Here is a 27,433-nt window from a genome sequence, read left to right as displayed (position 1 = left end):
TATATATATATATATATATATATATATATATATATATATATATAAAATGTGTGTTATAGGAGATTGCAAATAATTGCTAATATAAATTTAAAACAAATATCTGCATTTAAACACTGTCGTTACTTCTAAAGTCATAGAAATTAAAGTATATGGGAATATTTGTTGTGTGGCGGTGGAGGAGGGATAGTTAGAAACTCCTGAAAGAAATTTTCAGCTAAAACACACACATCCAGACAAGTGTGCTTTGGTTTTCTGATAGCCAAAGTGTAGAAGAAGAAAAATCTGCTTAATGACAATCTGATAAGAGGGTACAGAGATGAAGCATTAAATTCTAAAGGGGATTTATTATGTGGAATTGCATAATGCTAAAATGTTTTCTATTTGGTCACACCTTTTGGGTGTTTCATTTAAGGTTTGAGAGGAAAGCATTAACATAAGTAAAATTTATTGAAAAATGCTTGGGGGACACATAGTAATGTGATCTACATATGGGCTTTCTCATGACCACCTTACTGGTGATTTGCACTAAGAAGTGACTTGAATAAATTATTACATTTTTAAAATATCACATAACATTTAATACTTTTTTTTTTTTTTTTTTTTAAGATTTTTATTTATTTATTTGACAGAGAGAGACACAGCGAGAGAAGGAACACAAGCAGGGGGAGTGGGAGAGGGAGAAGCAGGCTCCCCGCCGAGCAGGGAGCCCGATGCAGGGCTCGATCCCAGGACCCTGGGATCATGACCTGAGCCGAAGGCAGACGCTTAACGACTGAGCCACCCAGGCGCCCCAACATTTAATACGTTTTAACAGAGCTCAGAAGCAGTATGAAGATTTATGTTTTCATTGTGTAACCTTTAATCCTATTTAAAATTTTTCCATAGGCACACTTAACCTATTCAAAAATATTTTTGAGCTTATTTGAATAAAAATTACAAACTATGTTAATGTTTCCGTCTACTTCCTTTTCCTTTATAAGGTAGCCATCGGTGCCGTCTCCTGACGCCCCAGAACTGCCGTGACAGCATTAGCAGTTAGCATGCAGTGCTTCATGGAGACTAAAGTGTGTTCTGACTAATCAATTATATTGTAAAGTTTGAGACTAAATTTAAGATTAGTGCATCTGAACTATAAAATTTTATAGAGAAATGCTATTTTATTTCTGTTACATATAGTTCACTCAGAGTAGCTGACAGCAAGTCGAACTGCATTCAAACCTGTTTTAATAAATAGTGTTTGGGTTTTTTTTTTTCACCAATCCTTTGCAATTAGTGTATTGTCTAGCCTTACAATAGCTATGTTCTCTCTTTGGTTAAAGTTGCCATTGCCCCAAATGGAGCCTTACAACTGGCCAGTCCAGGCACAGATGGAGTACAGGGACTTCAGACATTAACCATGACAAATTCAGGCAGTACTCAGCAAGGTACAACAATTCTCCAGTATGCCCAGACCTCTGATGGACAGCAAATACTTGTGCCCAGCAACCAGGTGGTTGTACAAAGTAAGTACGCTTAAGTGTCTATGGAGAACATCCCAGTGTCCTTTCAAAGACACTTAGGCATTAACTCATTCTTTTGACCACACAGCTGCATCAGGAGATATGCAGACATACCAGATCCGTACCACACCATCCGCTCCTTCGCTGCCCCAGACTGTGGTGATGGCGGCTCCTGTGACTCTCACGTCTCAAACAGCTAAGACAGATGACCCCCAGCTGAAAAGAGAAATAAGGCTGATGAAAAACAGGTAGGTAGTAAAATTGTACTGCCAGAATGGGTAATGTTTTTGTAAATCTCAAAACATAACCAGGGGTAACTAGAAGTGTATATTAAAAACGAGAGAGGTTTGGGGCACCTGGCTGGCTCAGTCGGTGGATCACGCGACTCTTCATCTTGGGTTGTGAGTTTGAGCCCCACATTGGGCTTAGAGCTTACTTTAAAAAAAAAAAGAGAGAGGTTTATAGCGTTTTTTGTTTTTACTGAGTGTTAGATTATGTCTAATTCATTTCCGGTGGATTGGTGCATCCCATTGCTCAGTCTCCTTATTTAATATATAGTGTCTTTTGAATAGTACTGCTAAGCAAAGCTTTTCAGACAATGTATTTTATTCTTGTTGGGCTGACAAAACTTAAATGAAAATAATAATTTGCTGCTTGCCATTGACAGCAAGAAGAGGAAAGAATTCCTACAAAAACTGACACAGAAATGCTCCTAAAAAATGAATTTCACCCATGAATATTAGCAGTGATTTAACCTCCAGAAATATTTACTTTCATTTTAAATGTATTTTATTTTTAAGGTTTTTTTATTTATTTATTTGAGAGAAACAGCGACAGAGGTAGTGAGAGAGCACGAGCAGGGAGGAGAGGGGGGGAACACGGTCCCTGCTGAGCAGGAAGCCTGACGCAGGGCTCGATCCCAGGACCCTGGGATCATGACCTGAGCTGAAGGCAGACGCTTAACCGACTGAGCCACGCAGGCGCCCCTCATTTTAAAAGTATTTTAAACATAGCTATATGAGCTGTATACATCAGCCATGAAAAACCACCAGGTCTTTGAGAAAAAGAATATAATGGGTAGCCTTCCGCAGTGAGTTCAAGGAAAAAAAAAAAAAGAGAAAGGACACCAATAAACTATAATTAGGAACCAAAAAGGGTAAATACCCAGGAATAAAACAATTTTTTAAATTACAATAGGATTCTATTTTCAGTTCCTCACCAATAAGTTAGAAAGCTAGAATAAAAGGATGTTTTTCTAAAGCAATAAAAATTATCCTAAAAAGACCAGAGAGATGCATTTAATTACTTCAAGATAAAATGTTTCTTTACTAAAAACTAAGAGCAGGCATCATTGTAAATGAACTTGGTAACATGGCAGGGATTGTCTGTTTTGGAGGTTCCAACAAATGCACTAAGACAAGGAACTGAAGTTCTGTAAATACTAGAAAAAAATTGTATTTTTTTGCTGATGGTATGATTGTGTACCTAGAAAATCTGAAAGACTTGTTAAAAATTACTAGAATGAGACTTCTCTTTCTGACAATATGACCTAGGCTATATAATATTTTTAAAAGCTTGATGAAATATAAAAATCACCCTTTTAAATGATTGGATGAGCCTGCAGGAAAGTAAGATACCTGTTGAGGTTAGGAATGAACCAGAAGCACAAAACCATGAGGCTGATAAGCACTGAAGCAGCCCCTGTAAATTCTGTAGATAAATTCAGATCTTTGTGATTGGTACAGCTTTGGTACCCAGAGGGGACTTGAACAAAAGCCTGGGATCTGTGCAGGCTTGGACACTGGATCAGAGATTCTTTTTCATGAAGTCAGTACCCAAGATGTGCTCTACCGAAAACGGAGGGTTTCTAAAATTGACCCTGACCCCCCACAGTTGAAAATTCACGTATAACTTTTGACTCCCCCAAAACTTAGCCTACTGTTGACCAGAATCCTTACTGAAACACATATTTTGTATGTTATATGTATTATATGCTGTATTCTTACAATAAAGTAAGCTGGAGAAAAAAGGTTATTAAGAAAATCGTAAGGAAGAGAAAATACATTTACAATACTATATTTATTGAAAAAATCTGCATATAAGTAGACTCACACAGTTGAAACCTGTGTTGTTCAAGAGTCAGCTGTAATTTAAAAATGGGTCTGGGTCCATAGTGTCCCCAACTTTTTGGAAAAAAGCAATCTCAACACAGGCTTAAACAAATTCCCATACATTGAATTCTAACAAATACAAGTTGAAAAATCACAGAGGAATTAGTCCTCAAAGAATTAGGACTCCATCATGATATGTACCAAGCCTTTATGTAATTTTCACAAAAATCTTTGAGGTGTATATATTATTTCCAGTTTTTTCGAGATGAGGAAACTGAGGCTTAGGTTAATTTATTTGCCCAAGGTTAAACTACCTAGTAAGTAGTAGAGGTAGGATTTAAACACATGGGTCCAAGTTTCAGAGTCCAAAGACTTAGATAATACCACACACTACCTTTCAGGAGCTAGAGTCAGCAGGAAGAGCAGACAAAAGAATGAGTTATGGAAAGTATTCAGTTATCTCTCTACTAATTTAAAGGAAAAAAAATGTCATTGAAAATCATCAAAGATCAAGAGGCTATAAAAATGATAAAAATTGGGGGAAATAAAACTGTTATTAGTAGCAAATATATATTCATCTGCTTAGAATATCAAGGAGAATCATCTAGAAAGTATGAAAACTTGAAAAAGAAACGATTTTCTTCAACATTGTACTGGAAACCTTTGACAGTTTAGTAAAACAGGAAAAGGGCTGGGGGGGATTATAAGGATTTAAATGAAAGAAATAAAACCTATTTTTTATATAATTGCCTATTTTTTAAAATGGAGTTACAGAAAAATTATTAGAAGTAACAAATTTATAAAGATTGCTAGATATAAAGCCCATTTTCAAAAATCATATTTCTTTACATCAGCAATAATTTGATAATTATTAAAAAGATATCATTTATGTTATCAACAAATAAAATCCCGAGAATAAATCTAACAGATGTCCAGGACGTTTATGAAAAATATTATACAGTGTTTTTGAAAGACATTAAGGAAGATCTAAATAAATGGAGAAATAAATACTGTGTCCATAGATACAGAAACTCAGTATTATAAAGATGACTATTTTTCCCCCAATTGATCCATAGATTCAATGCAGTTCCAATCAAAACCCAAACAGGTTGTTTGAAGAACTTGACAAGTGATACTAAAATTTATAGAAGAGTAGAGGGCCAAGAACAGCCAAAATATTCCAGACAAGAATAAGGTGAGGAGATATCAAGTTTCATTTAAAGCTGTGGTAATTGAAATGTGATACCGGCATTGAGAGAAAAAGCCCAAAATGACCAAAGAAATAGCTCAAAAATAGGTCCATGGACACATGAAACCCTGATATGGTAGGACAGATTATTGGGGTAAGGAGGGACTCTTCAATAAATGGTACTAGGATAATTACTGATATGCGAAAAAATACTGGATTTCTTTCTCACACCATACACAAAAATCACTGCAGATGGATTTAAAAACACAAATGTGAAAGGTGACATTTTGAAATTTTTCAGTGAGAATATATAATCTTACGGTTTCAGGAATAGGGAAAGATACCTTAAAACACCTCACACCCCCTCCCACACACAAACATTAACATAAAAGAGTAATGAATGTTCATTAATAATTTCTGTTCATCAGAAGATAGAGTCAAAATATAAGCTTCAACCCTATAGAGGATATATGTAACATATCTAACCCCCAAAAAGAATTTGTTTGAAAAAATGTAAATATCTTCTAAATTAATAAGTATAACCCAACAAAAGATGAATAGGCATTTCTCAGAAAACACAAGTGGTTAATAATCATATGAAGGATTGCTTGCCCTTATCAGTAATCAGAGAAATGCAAATTAATACCACATACTTAGATACCATTTATCCCCACCCACTTGACAAAAGTCTTAAAGTCTAACCAGGAATTGGCAAGGTTTTGGAACAGTGGAACTCAGAGACTGCTTACGGGAGTGAAAATTGGTATGGCCACTTTGAAATTAATTGGCCTTATCTTGTGTAGTTGACCTGGATATGCTCTGCCATTTAGCTGTTTCACTCTATGTATGTGACTGAGAGAGACTATTGCAGGAAGTATGCATAAGAATGTTCAGACAGCAAAAATCAGGAAACCACCTAAATATTCATCAGTAACAGAGTGTATAAATACAACCACAATTTATGTATCCAATGTAATAGTGTTCATTTGTATTGACTGAGTGAATGTTCATTTTAACACGAATAAATATTAGAAAAATAAAGTTGAGGGAAAACAAGTTGTAGTTTTAGAAAATAAGCAAAAGACTGAAGCTAGTAATTGCTTCTGGGCAAGAGCAGGGGTATGGAATCAGGAAAAAGCACAGAGCGTTCTTCAACAATATGGATCATATTTTCTATTAAGTTGGGTGTTGGGTTTACATGTGTTATTTTATCACTGTGCTTCATAACTTATATCTACACCACAGTCTTTTGTGTGTATACTATTCCGTAATGAATTTTAAAACTACAGTGATTTATAAGGAAATTTAGTAAGTTGTTTTTCTATGAATTACCATCTTGAAAATATAATGGGAAGTAATATTCACATTAATGACAAATCATAAAATACTCAGTAAATTCAATAGTAAAGGCATAGGACCCACATTTTAAAAATCTTATTGAGAGCTAAAACAGTCCGGACATAGAAAAAATATCAGTATTCTTTGATGAGGACTATTAATATAAAATATCAGTTCTTCCAATTTACATATAATTTTATTGTGACTCAAATTAGAATCTCTGTAGGTCTCCATGGAATTGGACAAAATAAGATGAAAGTTTACATGAAAGAAAAAAGCATTCAAGAAAGGTCAAGAACGGGGGCGCCTGGGTGGCTCAGTCAGTTAAGCATCTGCCTTCAGCTCAGGTCATGATCCCAGGGTCCTGGGATCGAGCCCCGCATCGGGCTCCCTGCTCAGTGAGGAGCCTGCTTCTCCCTCTGCCTGCCACTCCCCATGCTTGCTTTCTCTCTCTCTCTCCTCTCTGTGTCAAATAAATAAAATCTTAAAAAAAAAATGGTCAAGAACAGAAAGAGGTGACTTGTCCTGTTAGGCATACTGAAACATACTCTCTAAAGCTACTGTAATCAAAACTTGGTATAAGTGGGGCGCCTGGGTGGAAAAAAAAAAAACCCAGACTTGTATCAGCAAAGGGGCAGACAGTAACATTAGCAAACAGGGTAGAGCGCAGAAATAGCTTTTTGTGTTAGTTAAGTACAACCCTTCTAAAGGACGGTTTATTTAATAAATGTTAACTGACACAGCTCCACATCTGAAAGAAAATTAAATTGGACTTTTTTTTTTTTTTTAAGATTTTATTTATTTGACAGAGACACAGCGAGAGAGGGAACACAAGCAGGGGGAGTGGGAGAGGGAGAAGCAGGCCTCCTGCTGAGCAGGGAGCCCAACGCGGGGCTCAATCCCAGGACCCTGGGGATCATGACCTGAGCCGAAGGCAGACGTGGCAGTCATTAAGGTGGCTTAATGACTGAGCCACCCAGGCGCCCCTGGACTCCTATCTTATATCACATACAAACGTTATTCCAGATGGGTTAAAGACTTCATTGTGGAAAAATTAAGCCATAGAATCTTTAAAACTAAGAAGAACATACAGTGCTTGGAATTTTAATATAAGCCAAGAAAAAGACTGAAAAAGAAACATTTATGGTATAAGATATAAAAGTATGAGAAGTCAAAGGGTAGATTAGAAAATAATATAAAAACAGATAAAGGGAGGGTGGTGTCTGGGCAGTTGGTTAAGCATCTGATTCTTGGTTTCAGCTCAGAACCCGATCACAAGGTTGTGAGATCAAGCTCTGCACTCAGCTCGGAGTTTCCTTAAGACTCTCTCTCCCTCTACCCCTCCCCCCATGCGCACACATGCGCACACAGTCTCTCTCTTTAAAAAGATAAAGGATTAATATGTATAATGCAGAGAGAGTGTTCTTAGGTTATAATTTCTCATCGTAAAACAAGATAAGGTATGAATTGAAAAAAGGGTATGAGTGGTCAGTTTACATAAACAATCCAAAAGACCAATATTTGAAAAGATGTTCAGTCTCACTAGTAGTAGTTAGGGAAATGAAAATGAATTAACAATGAAATATTCACATGGCAAAGATCTGTACCAACATAGAAATACCATTAAAACTGTATGTGTAAAAAAAGCAAGTTGCAGATAATACTTGCATTACATAGTATAAAAAAATAAAGTAATATTTTTTTACTTCTACATGTATGTAATACATGTCTGTGACTTCATAGAAATATTCTAGGGGTGCCTGGGTGGCTCAGTCGGTTAAGCGTCTGCCTTCAGCTCAGGTCATGATCCCAGAGTCCTGGGATCGAGCCCCACATGGGGTTCCCTGCTCAGCGAGGAGTCTGCTTCTCCCTCTCCCTCCCCCTGCTCGTGCTGTCTCAAATAAATAAAACCTTTTTAAAAAAAATATTCTAAGAGGACACGTACAAAGCTGAGTATAAAGCACTGTTTGTAATTAAAACCCAAATAAAAATTAAAGAACTGTGTCAGAAGTTAACCAGGGGACCCATAAATTTCGCTCCTTGATATTTATGCAGGAAAAATGGGACATGTGTTCACAAAGAGACAGACATAAGCATAGCAGCTAAAACTAGAAACAGCCCCAAAGAATAGATCAGTAAACCGTGGTGGTAGTCACACAGTGGAGTACACCTGCAACAGTAAGGTAAAAACCACTGCACAGCAACATCAATGAGCTTCAAAAATACAATGAGTGAAAGGAGACCAAACACAAGAGTACATTCTGAAGGAGGTTGTAGAATAGGAAAAACTTCATCTGTGGTGATAAAAACGAGAACAGTAGTTGTCTGGTGAGAGGACTGATCAGGAATGGGCATGCGGGAGCTTTCTGGGACAGCAGGGATGTTCTGTCTTGATGAGTATGTGGGTTATACAGTAGATGCATTTGCCAAACGGAATGGATTCTACACTTAAGATCAATGTATTTCGCTGTCTATAGGTGACCAGGGAGGATTACTGAGGTGCATTTACCATTTAAAGAATGTGAACTTTTCTAACATTGGTTTTTAATGCTTCTATTTAGAGAAGCTGCTCGAGAATGTCGCAGAAAGAAGAAAGAGTATGTGAAATGCCTGGAAAATCGAGTCGCAGTCTTGGAAAATCAAAACAAAACTCTAATAGAAGAGTTAAAAACTTTGAAGGATCTTTATTCCCATAAAAGTGTTTGATTAAGAAAGAAAATATTTTTGCAGACTTGCCTAAAAATTAGATGGATTTCTTTTCTTTTTAGTGGAGTTTATAAATTAAAAGGTCAAAAATGAAGCTTTTTATTTAGGCTTTTGCAACTCAAAGATAAATATCTTATGCAAGAGATCTGGTGACAGAAGATAAAGTGGAAAATGACCTCAAAGAAGTTACTGGCACAACTGGAAACTCTGTAAAAATTAAACCTACTCAAGAAGCAGGAAATGAACTTTCACCAATTTGAATTTTCTAAATAACAAGAATCCAAAAATGGCAGATAAGATGAAATTTGGTAAATTGATTTTTAAAATAAATCAGTTTACCCTGTAGGTTTGCATTTCTTACTGTTTCCTAAATTTTACGTTTTTCAATTGTGTGTGTGTGCGTGCTTGCGTGTATCTGTTTTATTTCTGCCAATAAATTCTAAATTACAAATAGAAAAGCTAATACATAACTAAATATATAAATTATGTGTTCTGATTATGTATACTTGTTCTATTGTCAGATCTTTTAAATGGGTTTTTTAAAGTTTGTTTTTTGGACTTGAGAGGGATTTTGAGACTTGCTTGGGTTAACTGTTTTTGAGGCTTTGTCCTAAAAGGCATCTAAGGTACATGAATGGAGTGTGGTGATTTTGTAACTTTTTTTTTTTTTTTTATCAGAATGGAAGGAGAACTTCTGTTTAAAAGTTTGATACTTTTAAATAGCTTGTTTTTTGGTTACTCTGGGAATGGAGATTTTCTACAAATATATAATAAATTGTTTTTTGATTCTATATTCTGTATGCAGTTGAATATACATTACTTATTCTGTTGTGCTTTAATAGAAAAGAATGTTTACAGGCCCTTGAGATGATATTAGAGTATTTTTTAAAAACCTTCTGAAGATGCATACCAAAGTTTTCCAAGAGGATTTTATAACCAATTTAATGTAAGGTTTATCAGATTCTAAAATAGTATGGTTATTAAGGCGATTTTATGTTAGAGTCTATTTTGTAATGTAGTGAATGGTACATTTCTAAGAAAGGTGACTGCCAATATATTTTTATAGCTAATCTTTATAAATTCTAAAGTTGAGTTTTTAATGATTATTTTAAATGTTTATATAGTTTGTTAAGTAAAAAAAAAAATATTTTGCATCTCAGAGTATCATTTTTATATTATGAGAAGTTTCCAGATTGGCTAATATTTGAATTGCAAGTTTTGTATGCAGTTTTATCTAAAGCTCAAGAATGCCCATCAGTACACCAGTGTTTAACCTCTGTATTCCAGTTTGTATACACTTTGAAATTGTACTGCAAAACTGTTGTGCGCTTCTTATACAATATGTAGCATATTGTTGTCTGTGAAATTAAAAGATATTTGATAAAATTAAGTTCGCCAAATGTAAAATATATTGCTTGATATGTGAACAAGCTTCCTGATAGCTATTCCATTAATTATACTAACTATAGTACCTTTCTAGTTTTAAAATGAGGATAAATTTAAAATTCTGGTCTACACAGCCTATTTTAAGAGAGGGTATCTTTTATATGTTTGATTCAGTCAGAACCAGTTACAATAAACTAAAAGTAGCTAAATTTTTTGTTCTGCAAGTGTTTATTAGGACATGGTTAAGGAGCATGTGATGTAGAAACCTTAATTGACGAATTTGTGTAATCCTAATGAAAAACTGAATTAACAGTATTTTTAAAAACGGGACTGTTGATTTGGCAGCAGTTTATGAAAAGAAAAAAAGTTTGATCACCTGTGGCATTACTTATATCACTTATTATTTGGTATAAAGCCAAGAGGAGGTATGGGGTCAATGTGTTATATCAAGAGTATTTTAAAAGATAATATAGGGTAGATGTTATGCTTGGCTGTCACAGGGATCGTTTAGCTCTTAATACCTTAACAGCTGGACATCATAAATATTTATAAACTGAACACTGCCTGCAGACTTCTGGTGTAGAGCCTCGCTCTCACTAAATCAAGTTACCTAGGCTAGCAGTACAGAACGGGCATGAGCAAGCTACTGCTGATTCCGTAAATGCCTACCAGATTATCTTTCAAGATGTTTTTCTAACTTGAATCCAATGAGGGGCTTATGAAATTTTGAAAGTGATTATAGTCCAAACCTAAATTAGACTCCAAAAGTTCAAAAGACCAGTGATATTATTTCCTTAGCTCAATTTACTGTTTTACATGAATTTATTATCAGTTTATTTATATATTATATTGATGGAAATAATTACTGCCCATGAACAAATCGAGTATATAAATTATCACTTTAATTTTATTGTGCAGAGCATGAATGGCATGTATTAGAGCTTTGAAAATCTCACTACAGTTGACCCTTGAACAGTGCAGGGGTTAGGGGCACAGACCCCCTATGCAGTCAAAAATCCACACACAATTTTGACTCCCCCAAAACTCATACGAACCTACTGTTGACCTTATTGCCTTACCAATAACAGTCAATTGACAAATATTTTGTATGTTCCATGTCTTATATACTGTATTCTTACAATAGAGCTAGAGAAAAGAGAATATTAAAATCACAAGGAAAATATATTTCGAGTACTGTACTGTATCAAAAAAAAAAGATCCATGTTTAAGTGGACTCGCGCGGGTCAGGCCTGTGTTGCTCAAGGGTCAGCTATGTATTTGTTCATTCAATAATTATATTGGAGTTACTGGTTAAATGTGTTTTTCTCCAGTGAAAATATGTGGACATAGGGATGATATAAAAATATTTATGGCTTGTGATTATATAGTTGTAATAATGGCAGTTAAAATTCTCAGAAAAGATGCTGTAGAAATGATATAAAATGAGTGAAATTTGACTAAGGGCTTGATTTAAAGGAAAAGTCACAGGTTATAGTGAAACAGAATAATGTCAAAGTATATGAAAATCTAATTACAGTTATATTACTTTGTTATACAAAGTAGGTTATGTTTAATAACTACTGCTTGTTTTTACTATAAAACAAAGTAAAGGAGGGCGCCTGGGTGGCTCAGTTGGTTAAGCGACTGCCTTCAGCTCAGGTCATGATCCTGGAGTCCCGGGATCGAGTCCCGCATCGGGCTCCCTGCTCGGCAGGGAGTCTGCTTCTCCCTCTGACCCTCCCCCCTCTCATGCTCTCTCTCTTTCATTCTCTCTCTCAAATAAATAAATAAAATCTTTAAAAAAAAAAAACCAAAGTAAAGGAATGCCTAATATATTAAGGTTGTAGAATTCAGAAGCCTGTGCTAGGGAGAGTTTGGCAAGAATCTTTCCAAGAACAGTCATTTGGAAGAGGTTTAGGCTATCTAACCTTTTTTTTTTTTTTTTTAAAGAGACAGATTCTGGTAACTCTATCCCCTCAGTGTAAGTTTCTTTATAACAAACATTAGGCATTAGAGATCGAGTCTTTATTATTTCATGGTTGGGATCCTTTTCCTCAAAGTTGACAGGATATATATATATAGTAGTTAACTGCCTTAGATAAGTATATATAAGTTTTTAACTGGTAACTTACATAAATATGTATAAATTTTTAAATTGTTACAAATCCTGGGTTTCCTATATACATCACAGTTATACCATTTCCTTAATATGGAGTATTTATTGAGGAAACTACTGAAGTAATGGCATTCATTCAGATATTTATTAAAGGCCTTTTTATATGTCAAGCCTTACTAGGAAAAGAGTGGTGAACAAGATAGTGTTACAGCTCTTGTGCAATTTAGATAGTGATGTCATCCTGTGAGCTTGTTACTTGCCTAAGATTATATGAGCATTAATAACCAGGGATCTGGGACTTAAACCTAATATCTAACCATTCAGTCCTTGTAGTCTTGAGGTGCCTGGCTGGTTCAGTCGGTAGAGCATGCGACTCCTGATCTCAGGTTTGTGAGTTTAAGCCCCACGTTGGGTGTAGAGCTTACTTTAAAGATAAATAAATAAAAGGGCACTAATTCCATTTAAAAAATAAAATAGTCTCTCTTTATTAAACTCGGGGGGGTGGGGACTCTCTTTTGTGCTTTTCCGTGTCCCCACAGTCCAGAGGCAGCGCTTACCTGGTTCATAGGGATGCTCCATAATGTAAAGGTCTGGGGTTTTAACTCACTAAGGCATAGAGAAGTTTGATACTTTGCCCAAATCACACAGTAAATAACAAAACTAGGGTTCAGAGCTAGGTGTGATCAACTCCTAAAGTCTGTGGTCTTAACCTTCATTATGTACCTTCTTAACTGTGTTGAAGTGTCTGAAAAGCTTTGTTCCATTGTATCTTTACCCTTTATCAAAGATTTTTAAAGTTCTACTTAAATGTGTCCACTAGATGGCAGCCTTCATTTTAAAATCACAAAAGTTTTACAAACTTCTAAAACTACACAAGTTTATAACATCAAATCCTTGTACACCCACCATTCCAGAATAATAAATGTTAACATTCTGTTATCTTTACTTCAGATCATTTTCTGATCCCTAGTCCCATTTATCTTCCTAAAGGAAACCACTATCGGGAGTTTAGTGTGGATCCAATCCATTTTTTTTTAAGTTTTTTTTTTTTTTTAAAGTAATCTCTACACCCAACATGGGGCTAGGACTTAAAACCCCAAGATCAAGAGTCGCATGCTCTACTGACTGAACCAGCCAGGTGCCCCCAAGTTTGTATTTTTATACTTACTACATGACTCCATAAGTAACACAGATTAGATGATACGGTCTTTATTTTAGAACTTCATAAATGATATCTTAATAATGTGCCATTCTCTAAATGAAAGGTCAATAAGACCAAACAAAACTTGGGATTTTATCTATGGCAACAATACTTTGTTTTGGGGAAAATAAATGAACATCAAAGCATTTTACTTTCTACTGACAACAATTAGATACTTAATATCACATCTGGAAAAAATGCTTCCTTCCCATTTTTTTTTTATTCCCAAAACATTCTGCAAATAACACTTAAAAAGTTTACAAAATACTAAACAAAAATGGACTTAGACTTTCTAACAATGAATTTCAAAAAGGAAAAAAAAGTCCACATTACTTCTTTGCCCACTACTCATTATCTTCATAAGTAATCAAATGCAATTTCTATGAATTAACTATGTACAAAACACTGGGCTTGGTGAAGACACCAAATAAACATGAAACATGGTCTTTCACAAGCTCAGACTACTTGGGGAAAAGAGAAAAGAGCCCTCTGCTGAGAAACTAGATCACTGGGGCTCCTGGGTGGCTCAGTCGGTTAAGCATCTGCCTTCAGCTCAGGTCATGATCCCAGGGTCCTGGGATCGAGCGCCGCATCGGGCTTCCTGCTCAGCAGGGAATCTTTTCCCTCTCTGCCTGCCGCTCCCCCTGCTCCTGATCGCTTGCTCCCTCTCAAATAAGAAATCTTTAGAAAGACTATATCATTGTACATAGTAAAACATTTAGAATTCTACACCTAATAAAAACATTCATCAGTCCAAAAGAAAACAGGAAAGGAGAGAAACAGGCAGGACAAATTGCCCAAAGTAAAACGGTAGAAATCTGTACGTATTGGTAATAATAAATGTAAATGTACTGGGCGTTATCAGTTAAATACCAAAAATTGTCATGTTGAATTAGAAAACAATATCCATCTATATGTTATTTACAAAAGGTATATCTAAAATACAAGGATACAGAAGGGTTGAAAGGAAAAACATGGAAAAAGTTGTACCAAATACTAGCCAAAGGAAAGCACTGGTATAGCTATATTTATATTGAACAAAATAGACTTTATTTTTTTTAAAAGATTTATTAGAGCACAAGTGGGAGAGGCAGAGGGAGAGAGAATCTCAGACTCCACGCTGAGTGAGTGGAGCCTGACACGGGGCTTGATTTCACAACCCTGAGATCATGACCTGAGCCAAAACCAAGAGTCGGAAGCTTCACCGACTGCGCCACCCAGGGGCCCCAACAGTAATAGACTTTAAAGAAAACATTACCTGGGGTCAAGAGAGTCACTATAAAATGAAAGATTCAATTCATCTAGAAGATAAAACATCGAAACTTGAATGCACATAATACAGGGTCAGGATGTGAAGCAAAATGCAGAAATATGAGAAAGAAAAATACACAATCTTAGTAGGTTTTTAATCTCTCATGATTGATGCAAAAACCAGGAAAACAACCAGTAAAGACATCAATTTGAACAACTAAAAACTTGACCTAATATACTGAATTTCACCAACTGTAAACCACCATTGATTGTAAGGCATACTATGATCTTAAGTACAAGAAAGACCCTGAGATCAAGACCTGAGCTGAGATCAAGAGTCGGATGCTTAACCAACAGAGCCACCCAGGCGCCCTTTAAGTACCAGTAAGAAAGAAAAACCACCACCAGTAGATGACAGCGCATTGATGGCCAGATGCATACTGATTTCAGAGATGTCTGAACGTTAAAAATGTGCATCTTACAATCAGTGAAATTCGACATAGAATACAAAGCTAGAAGTCATTCTTTTCAAAGAATGTTTTAGAGTGTTTATAAAAAGAACCATATATCGGGCAGTAAGTCTCAACAAATTCTTCAAAGGACTAGTTTCATATGACTATGTTCCATTGATCTATATGTATTTATCCTCTCACCAAAACCACAGTCTTGATTACTGTAGCTTTATAGTAAGTCTTGAGATCAGGTAGTATGAGTTTTTTAAGTTTTATTTTTTGTTTTTGGGGTTTTTTTTTCCCCATTGAAATTGTTTGGCCATTCTAGTTCCTTTGCCTTTCTATATAAATACTAGAATCAACTTGCCATATCTATTTAAAAAAAAATCCTGCTGGATTTTGATTGGGGTGTATTAAACCTATATATAGATCAACTCGTGAAGAATTAACAACAATACTGAGGCTTCCAATCCATAAACACAATATATCTCCTTTATTTAGATCTTTTTAAATTGTCTTCCTCAGATTTTTTCTTTTCTTTTCGTTCTGACATAGAGACCATGCATGTATTTTGTTAGATTTATACCTAATTATTACTTTTTCTTTTTTTTTTTTTTTTACCTTTTTTTATCCCCGGGGGGGGGGGGCACGCAGGGGAGTTCAATGTCGATAATATCATCTGTGAATAGACACAACTTTATCTCTTTAAAACCTGTATGCTTTTAATTTATCCTGCTTTATTTTACTGCCTAAGAATTCTAGTACAGTGTTGAATAGGACTGGTAAGAGTGGACTTACTCATTCTTAATTTCTCCCACTCTTAAGGGGAAACCCACTCAGTTTTAACATTAAGTATGATACTAGCTGTAGGATTTTTGTTTTGTTTTGTTTTGTTTTGTTTATAGAAGCCACTTCTCAGGGGAGTTTCCTTCTGTTCCAAGTTCATGAGATTTTTTTTTTTTTAATCAAGGACAGTTGTTGAGTTTTACCAAATGCTTTTTCTACACCCATTGATAACATCATTTGGCTTTTATTAGTTTGTTGATATGACAGATTTTATTAATTGATTTCCTGATATTGAACCAGTCTTGCATCCTCAGGAGAACTACCACTTGGTCATGATGCACAATCTTTTTTATTCTGGACTTGATCTGCTAATGTTTATTGAAGATTTTTGTGTCTCTGTTCATGAGGGATAATTGGGCTGCAGTATTATGTTCTTGTAATGTCTTTGTCTGGTTTTGGGTATCAGGGTAATGCTGGATTTATTTAATGAGTTGCTATTAAAGAATTATAATTACTTTAAGTGTGATAATGGTGTTGAAATTATGTTTTAAAATACCTTATTTTTTGAAATAAAATGTTTATAGATAAAATTACATAATTTTTGGAATTTACTTCAAAATAATTACAGTAGTGGGGGAAGTAGATAGGGATATAAATATAGCAAGATTGGCCATGGAATGATAATTGTCATGGAGTGTATTATTCTATCTTTGTATATATGTGACTTTTCCATACCAAAAGTTTAAAAACTAAATAAATGGTGCTGGAAGTACTGGTTATTCACATAGGAAAAATGGAACTTGGATTCCTACCTCACACCATACACAAAAGTCAATTCTGGGTGAATGGAAGATTTAAATATGAGAGACAAAAACTATAAAAACCTTTAGAAGATAATGTAAGGAATACCTTTAAGACCTCAACTTAGGGAAGGATTTTTTTTTTTTTTTAAGATTTTATTTATTTATTTGAGAGAGAGCCAAGCCAAGGGGAAAGGCAGAGGGAGAAGCAGACTCCCCGCCGAGCAGGGAGCCCGATGTGGGACTCATCTCAGGACCCTGGGATCATGACCTGAGCCTAAGGCAGATGCTTAACCGACTGAACCACCCATGTGCCCCAGGAAGTATTTCTTAAATGGGTCACAAAAAGTACATCCTAAACAAGTCACAAAAAAGGTACAAAACACAGGGAAACATTGTTAGATTCAGTTATGTTATAAGTAAGCAGAAGAGAAGAATAATAAAAATTAGAATAGAAACCTATGAAATTGAAAACAGGAAATCAATGGAGAAAAATCAATGAAACCAAAAGCTGGTTCCCTGAAAAGATCAATAAAATTGATAAGTCTCTTGCATCCTCAGGAGAACTACCACTTGGTCATGATGCATAATTTTTTTTATTCTGGACTTGATCTGCTAATGTTTATTGAAGATTTTTGTGTCTCTATTCATGAGGGATAGGTTTAGGCCTCTAAACAGGTTAAGAAAAAAAGAAAGAAGACACAAGTTAAGAGTGAAATGGAAAGAGGGAACATCATTACTGATCCTACAGACATAAAAAGAATAAAGGAATAGCCTGCACAATTCTTTGCCAACAAATTTGATAACCTAGATAAAAGGGTCCAGTTCCTTAAAAGACACAATCTGACAAAACTCACATGTGAAGAAGACATAGAAGAATATTTATTAAAGAAATTGAAATCAATAATGAATAACCTTCCAAAATAAAAAGCACTAGATCCAAATGGGTTCACTGGTGAATTCTACCAAACACTTAAGGAATTATATTTATACCAATTAAGTTACACCAATTCTCCACAATCTATTTCAGAAGGTATAAACATAAGAAATATTTCCTAACTCATTTTATGAGCTTAGCATTACCCTAAAACCAAAACCAGACAAAGATATTATAAGAAAACTACAGACCAATGTTTCATGAACAAATGCAAAAATTCTCAATATATTAGCAAATCAAATCCAACAATGTATAAAAAGAATTGTACACCACGACCAAGTGGCATTTATCCCAGGTATGCAAGGCTGGTTTAATATTTTATTTTACTTTATTTATTTATTTATTTTTGAGAGGGAGGGAGGCAGGGGGGAGGGGCAGAGGGAGAAGGAGAGACAGACTCTTAAACAGGCTCCAAGCCTGGTGTGGAGCTTGATGTGGGGCTCGATCTCACAACTCTGAGATCGTGACCTGAGCTGAAATCAAGAGTCAGACGCTTAACTAACTGAGCCACCCAGGTGCCCCTGGTTCAACATTTTAAAATCAATCCATCACAGCAGGCTAAAGAAGAAAAATCACATGACAATAGATGCAGAAAAATCATATGAAAAAATTCAACACCCATTCATATTTAAAAAAAAAAAACTCTCAGTAAACAAGGACTAGAAGGGAACTTCCTCAACTTGATAAATATCTACCAAAAAACCTACAACTATCCTCATACTTACTAGGGAGAAACCCAAAGCTTTCCCACTAAAGTCAGGAACAAGGCGAGTTCTCACCACTGCTTTTCAACGTCGTACTGTTAAGTCCTAGCTAATGAAGTAAGACAAGGAAACAAAGGGTATACAGGTTAGGAAGGAAGAAATAAAACTGTCTTTATTCGCAGATGACATAATCATCTATGCAGAAAATCCTGAAGATTCAATAAAGAAACTCCTAGAACTAATAGGTGATTACAAGGTTAATAGATACAAGGTTAATAGACAAAAGTCAATTGCTTTCATATATGCTAGCAATGAACAACTGGAATTTGAAATTTAAAATACAATAACATTTACATTAGGTATAAATCTAACAAAAATATGTACAAGAGCTATATGAGGAAAACTACAAAACTCTGATAAAAGAAATCAAAGAAGAACTAAATAAATGGAGAAGTATGCCATATTAATGGACAGAAAGATAATATTGTCAAGATGGTAGTTCTTCTCAACTTGGCCTACAGATTCTGTGCAAGCTCAATCAAAATCCCTGCAAGTTATTTTATGGGTAACAACAAGCTGATTCTAAAGGTTATACAGAAAGGAAAAAGACCCAAGACCCAGAACAGGGTGGTTCAGTCAGTTGGGTGTCTGCCTTCCGCTCGGATCATGGTCCTGAGTTTCTGGGATCAAGCCCTGTGTCGGGCTCCCTGCTCTGCTTCTCCCTCTGCCCCTCCTCCTTGCCCTTGCTTATTGTCTCCTCTCTCTCACTCAAATAAATAAATTAAATCTTTAAAAAAAAAAAAAAAGACCCAGAACAGACTATACAATATTGAAGGAGAAGAATAATGGAGGACTAACAGTACCTGACTTCAAGACACTATAAAGCCTTAGTAATCAAGACACGATGATATTGGCAAAAGAATAGATCGATGGAAAAGAACAGAAATAGACCCACATAAATATAGTTAACTGATCTTCAAGAAGGAGTAAAGGCAATACAATGGAGCAAAGACAGTCTTTTCAACAAACGGTGCTGGAACACTTGGACATCCACGTGAAAAAAAGAATCTAGACACAGACTTTACATCCTTCACAAAAATTAACTCAAAATGGATCACACACATGAATGTAAAACACTAAAGTATAAAAGTCTTAGAACACAGGAGAATAACATACACGACCTTGGATTTGGCAGACTTTAGATGAACACCAAAGGTATGAGCCATGAAAGAAAGAATTGATAAACTGGACTTCATTAAAATTAAAAATTTCTGCTCTGTGAAAGACAACTTAAAGACAATGAAAAGACAAACCACGGACCCAGAGAAAATACAGTTGACCCTTGAACAACATGGGTTTGAACTGAGTGGATGCACTTACACATTGATTTCTTTTAATAAATATATTGGAATATTTTTTGGAGTTTTTTTTAGAGGGAGAATGCAAGTCAGAGGGGAGGGCAGAGGGAGAGGAAGAATCTTAAGCAGGCTCCGCACCCAGCACTGAGCCCCACGCGGGGCTCAATCTCACAATCCTGAGATCATGACCTGAGCCAAAACCAAGAGCTGGACACTTAACCGACTGAGCCACCTGGGCGCCCTTTTTTGAAAATTTTTGACAACTTGAAAAAAGGTGCAGATGAACCACTTAGCCTAGAAATATCAAAAAAAAAAATTTAAGAAAAAGGTATGTCATAAATGCATAAAATGTATATAGACACTATTCTATCATTTATTACCATAAAATATACACAACTCTGGGGCGCCTGGGTGGCTCAGTCGTTAAGCGTCTGCCTTCGGCTCAGGTCCTGGTCCCAGGGTCCTGGGATCGAGCCCCGCATCGGGCTCCCTGCTCCGCGGGAAGCCTGCTTCTCCCTCTCCCACTCCCCCTGCTTGTGTTCCCCCTCTCGCTGTGTCTCTGTCAAATAAATAAAATCTTAAAAAAATATATATATATACACAACTCTATTATAAAAAGTCAAAATTTATCAAAACTGACGCACACACAGGCTGTACATGTGCCATTCAGTCAAGAAACGTAAACATAAAGATGCAGTATTAATCATAACTGCAGAAAGTTAACTGCAGTATTTACTGCACTACTGTAAATTTCAGAGCCACCTCCTGTTGCTCTTGCAGTGAGCTCAAGTGTTGCAAGGGTCCACTTAAAACACCACATGTGATGCTAATCATACCACCGCCCGCACCCCATGAGCAGCTCATCTCTTCAGTAAATTGCGTATCACAGTAAAAAGTGATCTCTCCTGGTTCTCAGTATTTTTCACCATGTTTAGTGCAATACTCTAAGCCATTTGCATAACACCATGGGATCCATACGAATTCCACTAGTGATGCTGGGAGTGCTCCCAAGAAGCAGAGATAAGTCATGACATTACAAGGAAATGTTTAGTTACTTGATAGGCACCAGAGATTGAGGTCTGTGGCTGTGATTGCCCATTTCAAGATAAATGAATCCAGAGTACGGAGCACTGTGGAAAAAAAAAATTTCATGAAGCCATCACCGTGCACAAAAACCCTTGCACTTTTTGTGAAATACCTTTTTATCGTGTATCAAAAATGCAGCTTTTATGTGGGTGCAGGATTGCTGTAAGAAAGGCATACCCACAGACTCCAATAGGATGTGAGAAAAATAAAAATCATTATATGACAACTTAAAGCAAAAAGGAGATGAAGGATCTAAAGCTGGAGAATTTAATGCCAACAAAAGATGGTATAATAATTTTAGAGGTTTGGCTTAAAAAAAGTCAAGGTAACAGGAGAAGCAGCATAAGAGGCTGCAAGATGAGTTCCCAGATGCCATAAAAAAAAAAAAAAATCATTGAGGCGAAAGGATATCTGCCTGAACACGTTTTTAATGCAGCTAAAAGTGCCCTGTTCTGGGGAAAAAAAACAAAAATGCCACAAAGGACATTTATTTTTAAGGAAGAGAAGCGAGCACCAGGATTCAAGGCAGGAAGAACAGGCCAGCTCTACATTCTTATGCAAATGCAGTCAGATTTATGATCAGGCCTGCCCTTATCTATAAAGCTATTAACCCCCAGGCTTAAAGGGAAAAGACAAACACCAGCTGCCATCTTGGTTGTACAACAAGAAGACCTGGACCACAAGAACACTTTTCTGAATTGATTGTGTCCCTAAAGTCAGGAAGCACCTTGCCAGTGAGAGACTGCCTTTTAAAGCTCCTTTGAGGGGTGCCTGGGTGGCTCAGATGGTTAAGTGTCTGCCTTTGGCTCAGGTCGTGATCCCAGGGTCCTGGGATCGAGCCCCACATCGGGCTCCTGGCTCAGCGGGGAGCCTGCTTCTCCCTCTGCCTCTCTCCTTGCTCATGCTCTCTCTCTATATATATCCCTGTGTCTCAAATGAATAGATAAAATCTTTTAAAAATAAATAAATAATAAAGCTCTTTTGATAGTGGACAATGCCCCTGGCCACCCAGAACCCCATGAGTTCAACACCCAAGGCATCGAAGTGGTCTACTTGCCCCCAAACACAATGTCTCTGATTCAGCCTCTAGATCAGGGGAGAAGAACCTTTAAGGATCATTACACATGGTACTCCATGGGAAGGATGGTCAACACTATGGAAGAGAACCCTGAGAGAGAGAACATCATGAAGGTCTAGAAGGATTACACCTTGGAAGATGCCATCATTGTTACAGAAAAAGCCATGAAAGCCATGAAGCCTGAAACAACCGATGCCCGCTGAAGAAAACTGTGTCCATATGTTGGACACGGGATTTACGATGGAGCCAATCAGATCATGAAAGAGATTATGGATCTGGCAAGAAAGGTAAGGGGGGAGGGGTATCAAGAGATGAATTTTGGAGAAATTCGAGGGCTAACAGACATCACACCAGATGACGTGTTGGAGGTGAGTGCTTCTGAACCCGGGCCAGACAATGAGAGGATATAGAAGAAGCCGTGCCAGGAAACGAACGGACACGAGAGAATCTGACAGAAGGGTTCCAGTTAGTCAAGACTGCTTTCGATATCTTTTATGGCAGCGACCCTTCTAGGATCTGGGCCCTGAAACTAAAGCAAATGGCGGAAGAAGGATTGGTATCACATGGAAACATTCTCAGAGGAATGAAAAAGCAAACCAGACAGAAACTACGATGTATTTCCGCCAAGTTACACCCAGCGTGCCTGCCTCTCCCGCCTGCCCTCCCACCTCGTGTGCCTGTTGCCTTCGGCCACCCCGGAGGCCGCCGCCGCCGCCTCAGCCCGCCACATGAAGACATGAGGATGAAGACCATTAGGATGATCCGCTTGCACTTAATGAACAGTAAATAATCACCCACCATGCTGTACAGCTAATACACTCATCTGTGGTGTACGTGTCTTCATGTGAAAATCTAGTACCTGTAGGGCAAGAACTCTGAGGCGTTTTTGTGTCCCCCATCACCGCCTAAGCATCCATCCTGTAGCTCATCATGTGCAAGCCTTGTATGGAGGTGGAGAGCCTCTCCTTACGCAGGCATATTTAAAATTAATAATGTGTTACCATTTTATAACTTTGCTTTTTTTTTTTTTTAAGGTGTATTGCCTTCTCTTCACAGTTTTGTTTTTGTTTTTGTTTTTTTTATGAGAGAGAGAGAGAGAGCACAAGCAGGGGGAGCGGCAGGCAGAGGGAGAGGGAGAAGCAGGCCCCCTTCCGAGCAGGGAGCCCGATGTGGGGCTCGATCCCAGGACCCTGGGATCATGACCTGAGCCGAAGGCAGACGCTTAACGACTGAGCCACCCAGGCGCCCCGATAACTGCTTTCAGAGAATGACGTTCTTGTACAGCACACCTCTCTCTTGTAATTGGAGAAACTTCACATCGGCCTATCATCACAGGTAAGTGGTTTTTAAAAATGTGACAATGTTTCCAATCCTGTATTATATTACTGAGATACTGTATGTCATAAAATTTTTATAATGATTAATTCATTGGTGTATACACAAGGCTACCATAAAGCAATCACACTGCTGCTTCTTTGTTATTAATGTGTGAATCATTATACCTATAAATAAGTATGAATTCTTCACATTATATTTTCACTTTTGATGTCTAGTGTTAGCTGTATGTGTAATATCTACAGTGTTCTGTATCATATACAAAGGCAATATTGACGTAGGTAGTGACAGATGATTCATCTTGTAAACAGATGTTGTAAACTCACAGTATCCATAAATACAGTACAGCACTATAAAAGTATTATCTCTTCCTTATGATTTTCTTAATAAGATTTTCTTTTGCTTACTTTATTGTAAGAATATAGTATATGAAACTTATAACATATAAAATATGTATTAATCAACTGTTTATGTTATCAGTAAGGCTTCTGGTCAACAGCAGTCTATTAGTAAATTTTGGGGGAGTCAAAAGTTATATGCAGACTTTTGACTGTGTAGGGGATCAGCACTCTTAACCCCTGCAAAGTTCTGGGGTCAGCTGTATTTGCAAGAGTCATATCTGAGAAAGGACTGTTATCCAAATACAAGAAATCTTAAAACTCGACTGAAATAAATAAATAAATAAATAAATAAATAAATAAATAAATAAATAAATAGGTTGAAGACCTTAATGGACCTTAATGTGATCAAAGCAGATATATAGATGGCAGATAAACATACGAAAAGATGTTTCACATACTATGTCATCAGGGAAATGCAAATTAAAACAAGATACCATTAGATACCTATTAGAATGGCCCAAATCGGGGCGCCTGGGTGGCTCAGTTGGTTAAGCGTCTGCCTTCGGCTCAGGTCATGATCCCAGGGTGCTGGGATCGAGTCTCGCATCGGGGTCCTTGCTCAGCGGGAAGCCTGCTTCTCCCTCTCCCACTCCCCCTGCTTGTGTTCCCTCTCTTGCTGTCTCTCTGTCAAATAAATAAATAAAATCTTCAAAAAAAAAAAAAGAAAAAAGAATGGCCCAAATCCAGGGGTGCCTGGGTGGCTCAGTTGGTTAAGCGTCTGACTCTTGATTTCAGCTTGGGTCATGACCTCAGGGTCGTGAGATCAAGCCCCACATTGGGCTCTGTGCTCAGCATGGAGCCTGCTTAAGATTCTCTCTCTCCCTCTGCCCCTCCTTCCCCTGCCCCCATTCCCTCTCTTAAAAAAAAAAAAAAAGAAAAGAACGGTCCAAATCCAGAACACTGATAACACCAAATGCTAACAGGGATGGGGAGCAACTCCATTCATTGTGGGTGGGAATACAAATCAGGACAGCCACTTTGGAAGACAGTTTGGCAGCTTCTTACAAAATTAACCAAACTCTTATCATATGATCAAGCAATTGCACTCCTTAGTATTTACATAAAGGAGTTGAAAACTTATGTTCACACAAAAACCTGCATATGGATGTTTAGAGCAGCTTTATTCATAATTGCCAAATTATGTGCATGCCTGGATGGCTCAGTGGGTTAAGCATCTGACTCTTAGCTCAGCTCAGGTCATGATCTCAGCTCAGGTCATGATTTCAGGGTTGTGAAATTGAGCCCTGCATTGGGCTCCACGCTGGGTGTGGAACCTATTAAAAAAAAAAAAAAGAGTGCATAATTGCCAAATCATGAATTGCTAAATTGCATGGAAGCAACCAAGATGTCCTTTAGTAGGTGAATGGATAAACCGTGGTGCATCCAGACAATGGAATATTATTCAGCACTGAAAAAAAATGAGCTATCAAGCCATGAAAAGACATGAAGGAATGTTAAATGCATATTTCTAAGTGAGAGAAGCCCATCTGAAAAGGCTACCTACTGTATGAGTCCAATCATATCACATTCTGGAAAAGGCAAACGATGGAGATGGTAAAAAGATCAGAGGCTGGGCGCCTGGGTGGCTCAGTTGGTTAAGCGACTGCCTTCGGCTCAGGTCATGATCCTGGAGTCCCGGGATCGAGTCCCGCATCGGGCTCCCTGCTCGGCAGGGGGTCTGCTTCTCCCTCTGCCCCTCCCCCCTCTCATGTGCGCTCTCTCTCTCATTCTCTCTGTCTCAAATAAATAAATAAAATCTTTAAAAAAAAAAAAAAAAAGATCAGAGGCTGCAGGTTAATGAAATCAGTAAGACAAAGATAAAGAAATAAAAGACCTAAATAGGCACTTAATGTGCAATAATCAATGAATGGCCCCTAAGTATCTGAAAAAATATTCCAATACTCAAACTCATTCAAAATCAGGAAAAATGCAGATTGAAACCATGAGTTCCTAATTCATATCCACAAGATTTGTAAAAAATTAGAGTTGATGATAATCTGAACAATGGGAACATTTATAGGTTACTAGTTGGAGAATATATTGTTACAACATTTTGGAAAACAGTTTGATGTTATTTAGAGAAGGTGATGGTGTGTATTCTCTATGACTCAGCTATCTCAACCTAGTATACCTTCCAGAGAAACTCATGCTCATATGCACAACAGTATTAGCTGTAACAGCAAAAATCTGGAAACAATTCAAATGTCCATCAATAATAGATTCCAAAGTAGATAAATACATTGTGTCATATTCACAGTATGTATATGGTAAAATAAATGAATTACAGCCATAGATAACCACATGAATGAAAGTCAAGAACCTAATACTGAGAAACAAAGCTAGCTACAAAAGAAAACTCACTGTATGATTCAACTTAAGTTAAAAAAAACATGCAAAATTAAACAATATATTGTATAGAGCAGAGCTATCCAATGGAACTCTCTGCAGTGATGCAAATATTCTATAACTGTGCTGTCCAGTATGGTAACCACTAGCCATATGTGGCGATGAAGCACTTAAGATATGGCTGACATGGGCCTGGGGGGTTCGGTCGGTAAGTGTCTGCCTTCAGCTCAGGTCGTGATCCCAGGGTCCCGGGATTGAGCCCCGCGTCGGGCTCCCTGCTCAGCGGGAAGCCGGCTTCTCCCTCTCCCACTCCCCCTGCTTGTGTTCCCTCTCTCGCTGTCTGTCAAATAAATAAATAAAATCTTAAAAAAAAAAAATTGTCACCTGTGGCTAGTGGCCACCATACTGTACACCTAGGTTTATAGAGAAAATCAATGGAATAATAAATACAAAATTTAGAATATCGGTTACTTCTAAAGGAAAGAGAAAGGGAGAGAATCAGGGAGGGGTACACAGGGGATTTCAAAAGTAACAATAATGTTCTTTTTCTTAAGTGGGTATCCTTGTATTGTTATTCTTTAAACTGTAAATACACTGGGGCAACCCCCTCGGGTCCCCTCCCTCCTTGGGAGCTTTGTGCTATCACTCAATAAACCTTGCTTTGCTGCCCACCAAAAATAAATAAACTGTACTATATTCTTTTACATGGGTTAAATATTCAATAAAACAAAAATAGTGAATGAGGTAGTGGATATGTGGATATTTACATTGTTGTTATTATTCATAATAAAATATTTTTATTAAAAAGATTTCTAGGACTAGGGGCACCTGGTTGGCTCAGTTGGTTAAGCGACTGCCTTCGGCTCAGGTCATGATCCTGGAGTCCCGGGATCGAGTCCCGCATCGGGCTCCCTGCTCAGCAGGGAGTCTGCTTCTCCCTCCGACCCTCTCCCCCCCACCATGTGCTCTATCTCTCTCTCATTCTCTTTCAAATAAATAAATAAATAATCTTTATTTATTTACTTGAAAAAAGATTTCTAGGACTACCTCAGGTGTGCCCCAAATGGAGCACAACTCCAGACCTAGTCAACGCTGTCACCCGCCCCCACACACACAGAGCCAACCCCAGGCCCCAGACCCCAGCATGGAGTCTGCTTAAGATTCTCTCTCCTTCTCCCTCTGCCCCTCCCTCTCTCTCTCAAAAATAAAGAAATAAAATAAAATAAAATAAAAAAATATATTGAACCAGTCTTACATACTTGGGATAAATGCCACTTGGTCATGGTGTACAATTCTTTTTATACACTGTTGGATTTGATTTGCTAATATATTGAGAATCTTTGCATTTGTTCA

General features: G+C 37.1%; 2 protein-coding genes across 4 annotated transcripts in view; both read left to right on the top strand.

The window, feature by feature from the left end:
- ATF1 (activating transcription factor 1) overlaps nt 1-11,807 on the top strand; it is an 84,473-nt gene extending 72,666 nt beyond the window's left edge. Inside the window, exons 4-6 of one of the 3 annotated variants that reach the window (XM_032420456.1) lie at nt 1,320-1,502; nt 1,588-1,747; nt 8,699-11,807. In XM_032420456.1, coding sequence (XP_032276347.1) covers nt 1,320-1,502; nt 1,588-1,747; nt 8,699-8,843 — 488 coding nt within the window. In that variant the 3' untranslated portion in view covers nt 8,844-11,807. The remainder of the gene's footprint in view (nt 1-1,319; nt 1,503-1,587; nt 1,748-8,698) is intronic. The other 2 variants (XM_032420454.1, XM_032420455.1) reach the window with 2 other exon arrangements.
- A 10,502-nt stretch (nt 11,808-22,309) lies between these two features.
- The window catches only part of TMPRSS12 (transmembrane serine protease 12), a 31,279-nt gene continuing 26,155 nt past the window's right edge, over nt 22,310-27,433 (top strand). The window contains exon 1 of the mRNA XM_032421094.1: nt 22,310-22,366. Within this exon, the coding sequence (XP_032276985.1) occupies nt 22,310-22,366 (57 nt within the window). The remainder of the gene's footprint in view (nt 22,367-27,433) is intronic.

Source organism: Phoca vitulina, unplaced genomic scaffold, assembly GCF_004348235.1.
Source record: "Phoca vitulina isolate PV1807 unplaced genomic scaffold, GSC_HSeal_1.0 scaffold23, whole genome shotgun sequence".
Lineage (NCBI taxonomy): Eukaryota > Metazoa > Chordata > Mammalia > Carnivora > Phocidae > Phoca > Phoca vitulina.
This window is presented reverse-complemented; position numbering and strand designations above follow the sequence as displayed.